This window comes from Micromesistius poutassou, assembly GCF_964030765.1.
Source record: "Micromesistius poutassou genome assembly, chromosome: 22".
NCBI classification, from domain to species: Eukaryota; Metazoa; Chordata; class Actinopteri; order Gadiformes; family Gadidae; genus Micromesistius; species Micromesistius poutassou.
In genome coordinates this window covers 2,934,246-2,941,260 of record NC_140292.1, presented here as the reverse complement: position 1 = coordinate 2,941,260, position 7,015 = coordinate 2,934,246, and the positions used below count along the sequence as shown (strand labels likewise).

General features: G+C 43.5%; 1 protein-coding gene across 1 annotated transcript; it reads right to left on the bottom strand.

Moving 5' to 3' along the window:
* Positions 1 to 74: 74 nt before the first annotated feature.
* Positions 75 to 5,019, bottom strand: wdr45 (WD repeat domain 45). The gene is made up of 10 exons (XM_084486139.1): positions 4,657 to 5,019; positions 4,484 to 4,558; positions 4,043 to 4,147; positions 3,487 to 3,592; positions 2,813 to 2,907; positions 2,642 to 2,721; positions 2,141 to 2,349; positions 1,666 to 1,767; positions 1,119 to 1,264; positions 75 to 859 (listed from the first exon to the last, which is right to left on the bottom strand). Exons 1-10 carry the CDS (start codon positions 4,703 to 4,705, stop codon positions 750 to 752), a joined length of 1,077 nt encoding a protein of 358 aa, XP_084342265.1. The 5' UTR covers positions 4,706 to 5,019; the 3' UTR covers positions 75 to 749.
* Positions 5,020 to 7,015: the final 1,996 nt, after the last annotated feature.

Here is a 7,015-nt window from a genome sequence, read left to right as displayed (position 1 = left end):
GAGACTTCTACCTGGTTAAATAAAGGTTTAATAAAATTAAAAAACGGTGTACTTTAGAGCAAGGATTTTATTATACTTTATAGTTCTGTACAGGGATATGACAGCGATATTATCGGTCTCTGGGATATATCTCTTTAAAGAACTGACTGAATCAACCCATTATACCTTGCAAAGTCTAAAACACAAAAGTTAGCAAATTTAACAACACATTACATTACATTCTTCCATGAGATTATATACCAAATTATTATGTGCTGGGTTTTTTGGTATTAAAAACAGGTTACACATTCACCCTTCAGAATCATAACACAATTCTTTGATTTCACGGATAGAAAACTGCATTTTTATCCATTGTTGTAAAAATAAAATTGATTACAAGCATAAAACCGGGCTTTACAACAATGTTTTGCATTCATATCGAACATCAACGAAAGCCACCAACGCAGTTGAGGAGGTACTTCAGTACTTGGGTTTCCCCCCCAACTCCTCCCAACCTTTGCCTTCAACGGACCCCATTAAACCACCAGGTTTGAAGCCAATTTCAAATGTAGCCTTTGTGACATCACAAATGGGAGTGTCCTCCCAGATGTGTGACGAATTGATGAACTCCCCAGTCATCTATCCATCGTACATATGGGTGGACACGCCTACTTGTGATGTCACAAGCGGATTGATTTTGAACTTCAATGCTGGAGGTGAACTGTCTCTCTTACTGGTCAGTACACATCGCCTGCTGCTTCCTTCGGTCCTCAGAAGTCGTCATCATCACATATATCCAGGTAAACATCGAAGGCTTCGCGGTTGCAGTTTCCGTCGGGTGTGAACACGTACTTATGGAACGTGCCGTCAACACAAATGGCTGAAGGAGAAAGAAAACCGAGAGGAAAAAAACTAAAAATAAATCATCACCAATCGCAAAATCAACTTTGAAACTTTTTAGTCCCCCCTCCTTGTGTCGGAAATTTCTGGAACATAAGGAAATGCATTTCCAATAATGGTTAAACTTGTAATTATTATCATTTGTCTATTGTCTATATTTCACTGTAAATCAATGAAATCCAGCAAGTGAAGTAATTGAAAAAAAGATTCTCATACATACATACATATGGCACACTTACCAATGACTGAATTCACATTCTTCGACGTATTCTTCCCAAATGCGCAAATGCAGGCACATTCGGCCGGCACGGTGAAACTGGCCAGGGACCACTGGCTGTCCACGTACTGGCCAATCACAGGGCCCACCTTCCCCACGCGAGCCAACCTAGGGCCGACAGATACATCAACTATCAGAAACCATACCCTCCAGACACAAGAACAAACTAGTTTAAACGTTAAAGGGGCCCTGTTTCACCACAAAGTGTGAGATGAGGAGCCATTGTGGGCCATCTTGAAATCGGATTTTTGACATCACAAGTATAGAGCAACTGTACCACTCACAGACCAGAGTTGATCTTTGTATCAAGCATCAGGGTGGGCACTGCCACTTATGATGTCACAAACAGACTTTGAAAAGCCTGGTTGTGACTTTCCAACCTCACATCTGGTGGTGAAATAGGGCTCCTTTCGGTTGTCCACCAGTTTGATTATGTCACAGTATTCACTCATTTAATTTAATCATGACAAAGGCGAGAAGCGCATAGCGTAGCACGGCTACTGTCTTACGCGGAGCGTCGGTTGAGTTTGGTGTCCTTCAGGGCAAAGATGTGAACCGTGCCCTTGTCACTGGACGCACAGAGAAACGACGAGTCGTGGCTGAAGTTGATGCTGGAAAAGGGAACAATAAGAGCAAAATATTGCACCGGGAACCTTAGAATTACACTTTTTTTTTTGGTTTGGACAGCCCTGAAGCAATAAACCGTTACGTAAAGTGACATGATAGAGCCAAATGACCAAGTGGTGAATGGTAAATGGACTGCATTTATATAGCGCTTTTATCCAAAGCACTTTACAATATTGACATTCACCCATTCATGCACACATTCACACACCGACAGCGTTGTCAGCCACGCAACGTGACAGCCAGCTTGTCCGGAGCAGTCAGGGTGAGGTGAGGTGCCTCGCTCAGGGACACATCCTGAGCTGCTGCCGCACCTAAACAAAGGCCACCAATGGCGCCGGGACGACGTGAGGTGGGTACCAGTATAGGGTGGCGGGGTCCGTCCCCCTGCGGAGCTCCACCAGCTTGTCTCGCGTGGTCGTGTCGAACAGGCGGATGAGGGTCCCCTTCCTGGAGGCCGACGCCGCCACGCTGCCCGGCTGGTTCAGTGCCACGCACGCGATCTCGCTCTGGTGGGCGTTGATGGTGAAGGGGGCCGACGACGTGCCCGGTTTGGTGTTGGACAGGTCCTGGAGGACAAATGCCAAATGCTCCATTGTTAGAGATGCTATTGCCTATAACCGGTTATTAGCTATTGCTTGTGGTTATTACTAATAGCTGTTTTGTATAAGAAATGGCAGTTTCTAAGGGCCTGCATATTTGCTCTGCTGTTGCTAATACCAGTTGGCTTTTGATACTGATTACTAGCAATAGCTGTTCCTTATATTAGCAGTCGCAGTTTCGTAGCAGGCGGTTTGAAAGGGGGAAATATAAACCTTGGCATATTCTTATATCATTGAATTAGGTTCCTTAGTAACTTACAACAAGCTGTAGACTGCCACATTTATGACCTGGAAAGACCAGAAGCTGTTTCTCCATACTAGGACACAAGTCACACAGTCCTGGAAGCAACAAAAACACCAGAAATCATATACAACCATACAAAATCCATTTGTACAAACAAGATGTCCTCAAAAGTCGGTTGGCCCTTACCTTTGGGGTTGTCCCTGGTGTCGAACTCAAACAGCTTGACGGGGTTGTCCGGGAAACTGTACACGTAGATTCTGTTCTTCAGAACAATAATGATCCTGGAGAACACATTATTACAAGTGATGTTAAAGCTGGTACATAACATTTGAGAGGTGTAAATAGACCTCTGAAGAATAAGTCCCACCTCCGAGGCTCCGGTTCCCTCGGTCAAATGTCTATGGGAAATAACATGGGTTTTTTGAATGATCGTACATAACAAACTAGATGGAAAACGTGACGCAGCTTTTACTTCTTCACCACCTACAGAGTTTGCTATGTACGATCATTCAAAAAAAACATTATTTCCCATAGACATTTGACCGAGGGAACCGGGAGCCTCGGAGGCGGAACTCTACAGAGGTCTATAGAGCAGAAATCAAGATTTTGTAAATAAACAACCCTAAAAGATGCCCCCCCTCCCTACGTTTGCCCGCCATTGAGATGTACTGCGTTCCGGCTCCTGTAGCCGAGCAACAACACTGTGCACGTGAATGTGATTGACAGGCAAGAAGGAATGCCCCGAACCAATCAAGGAAGCGATTTGTCAGAAGAGGCCGGCGTACAGTCAACCAGAACAGACGTTGACCAAATATGGGCAGTGATGGGTAACGGTTGCTAAGGAGCTCTGTTAGGCTTACTTGTCATGTCTCATGCGGACGGCCAGGACGGGCTTGGTGAAGGTGAACTCCAGCACCAGCTTGTCCTTGGGGTCCCGTGCCTCGCTTGCATCATCCCAGATCAGCACTAGAATAGAAGCAGCATCACTTGCATCACTTTATGACATACACGTACAATGGTCAATAATGCAGTTTCAATAATGTAGCATATACTGGCAATAATGTCTACTTTAACTTTATACATTGACATTTACTGCCCAGCTACTCATAGTGTGTGTTTAGATATATTTCCATTTCATGGAATGTCGTTTTTAAATCTTTAATTCCCATTCCTGTCCTATATACCTGTCTGCTTTACATCCACATGTATTATATTGTATCTTCTCACGTACTGGAGGGTTTAGGGGTGATGGTAGAGAGATATAGTAGACAGGTGGGGTTGAGGGGAGAATGTGGGTGAATTCTAGCCTGGGAATCAGACAAATCTGTGAGCTTATGTTTTATGTGCTCTGGCATATGCGTCTGGCCTCCCCTCCCGTTCATAGAGATTTCCGAAAGACCTGGCCCACAAACTCACCTGAGATTTCTGAGAACTTGGGGTTGACTCCACCTCCCACCACCGCTAGCAGGTTGGATCGGTGCAGCATCGAGCACTGGGCCACGCTGCCCACCTGCTCGTGGTCTAGACACACAAATCTTACTTCAATTAGAGAGTCGCCCAATTAGCCCCAGTCCAATCAGCTAGGGTTAGTTTTTTGACACTTTTTTGGGGCTAAAGCTGCAGATAATCATTGGCTTTTACCAACAGAAATCCAAACAACAGTTCACTTTCTGTTGTTTAGAGACAAATACCTAACCTAAGTCTATCAATCATGTAGGCCCTACTTTATACTTTTTATTGTGTGTTCCTATATAGTATTTTATACCATTGGTATGGTAACGGCATGGTATGACATTAAAATATAAAAAGCATAGCACTATGCCATAATTGAATGCGCTTTGCATGCGTTTAACTTACCAAGATGGCCTTTCTCCATCAGGGGCTCCACGTTGTAAATCCTGACCCCGGTTTCCATAGCACAACAGAAGCAGCCTGTGGTGTGACAACATTCATATTAATAACTACACATGTCACGTTAGTGCCACGGACTTATTATCGGTAGATTTGTCTCAGTTTAATGTGGGTCTTACTCTGGTCTTGGTTGAACTGTAGACTATTGACTCCTCTTTGCTGAGCCATGGCGATCCAAAGTCACTCGTTGCCTGACTTCACGGCGATAAGTTCAATATAATTGTGAGAAGGCTCAAGTGTGTTGAATGTGAAGTCGAAGCTTTTCGGGTCGTTGTGTTGCAACGTCGTGTCCCACTGTTTACCCCCGGCGGGACTCCTGCTTGTCGTATTACAGCCAGGGAAACATGTCACTATGGAGTGTTTAATTAACACAAACACGAGGGAAAATCCATGGAAAAATAACCCGTAATCCTTTTTTAAATTGTTTTAAAATCAAGTCAGCTGACAGAGCATACAAAGTAGACGAGCAAGAGGACGTTTTGTTTTTGTTGTTTTCCGAGAAAGTGACGTCAGCATGCACATGCTTCCGGTTTGGTTTCTTCCTGTCACATGTCCAATGTCGCCACCTGGCGAATGGATTTGAAATACCCTGTTTTCTAACACCCATGCTACCCTACTATTTAGTATGCCAGACATATAGATTTAGTATGTCCCGATGGAACATGCAGTATGCCAAAAAATACAAGGATGTTGTACTACATTTCTTAGTATGCAAGCCAGCATGCTTTCGCAGCCCAACAATCACGTCACATTGACTGAGGCCCTGAAAGTCGTCGGGTGGCACTACAGGTGTGTGTTAATCAGTGAAATCACTTGTATTATCGGCCCATAATTAAAACTCTAAAACTTGCAGGACGCATTGTTTTCAGACACGCATGTTGAAATGCATTATTATGTTGCTGATGTCAGGGAATGTGCAGCCTAGCCGCAGGTCCTTCGAAATGATTTCGCTGCAAACTCCTGATTTTCTAACTAGGGCTGGTATTGGTTTTGTGCACATGAATGTGAGAAGTCTATTGCCAAAAAATGTATATTGTCAGAATTTGGGCCAAATCGACAAATGCGGATATTATGGTGTTATCTGAGACATGGCTGGGTAGATCCACTCCTGATAGCTATATTTATATGGATGGGTATAATATATTTTGTACTGATTGCCGTGCTAAGGTGGAGTGGCGATCAATGTAAATAGTTTTCAGGCAACAGTACAATTATCAAAATCTGTGCTGTACCACGTAGAACAGTTCTGCATTGGTTTGGGGTGTTTTGGTGCCATACCATGGAAGCTATTGAGCAAGGACCCAAGGATATATTTTTTTGCACCTACAATTTTATTTTTTAAAGAATCCCATTCATTTCCTATGAAAAATTGCTTTTTGCTCAATAGCTTCCATGGTATGGCACCAAAACACCCCAAACCAATGCAGAACTGCTCTAGGTGGTAGGCCTACTAGTTAGACACCCAAGGATAACATAATTAGTTGCACTTTTTAAAAATAATCCCATGGGATGTGATTGTTTAAAAAAAAAAGAGAAAAAAAAGTGTTTAGTTAAAGATCCCACTTCAAGCGGGAAGCCTGGTTAGGATGGAGATTCAAATTCCAGCTGGGTTGGGCTCAGGGGCATGGCCAGGGGGGGCTACGGCCACCATTGGTCAGAGGATGGCCCCCCCAGTCCGAGAAAAAAATATTTTTATCTTATTTTGACATTTAATTTATAGCCTTATATTTTCATATAAATAAATTGCACTTAGAATGCTAGTTTACCTAAATAAATGACTGCCTAAAATGACAATTCCATGTCTGCCATTTGCACTAAAAACATCTGTGTCATGTTAAGGTCCCGAACCCCCTCACATGACACATCGCACAACATATAAGCACCCATTCCAATAACATGGGATTATCAAGACGGTGTCCATAAGAACGTATTCGATTGTTTATGGCCTGACAGGCAGCGGGAAACCCGCTGCTCTGAGTTTTAAATTAGAAGTTTTGACAATCAAGTGCCACCCCAAATAAAAGACTGGCCCCCCAAGGAATAACGTCTTGGCTACGCCCCTGGTTAACTTGGGCTACCATGAAGTACCCCACTGTGCCAGTAGGCCTACTGCCAGTATGGTATAGGAAAACGCCTTTGGCAGGCACACATGTACATTGAGGCTCAGCCCAATAAACAAAGCTAGGTTCATTTTGTAGTTATACACAAACAGGTCTTGCTTTCCAAGGGCATTACAGCCTTTAGTGTTTATATTCAGGGACAAGACTTTAATATAAATACACATTTTATTATTTAGGATAGTTACAATTTTAGCCATTACCAAAACAAAGCGAAGCTATCATGCTCAATGATAAACGACTGAGCTCTGCAGTTTGTTGATGTCAGCAAGTGGGTAGCAGCTGCGCTCAGCCAGGCCAGATGTCCCCATTGGGTTATGGTCCTAAAGGGACCCAATCGTTGGTATTCTAATTGGCAGAG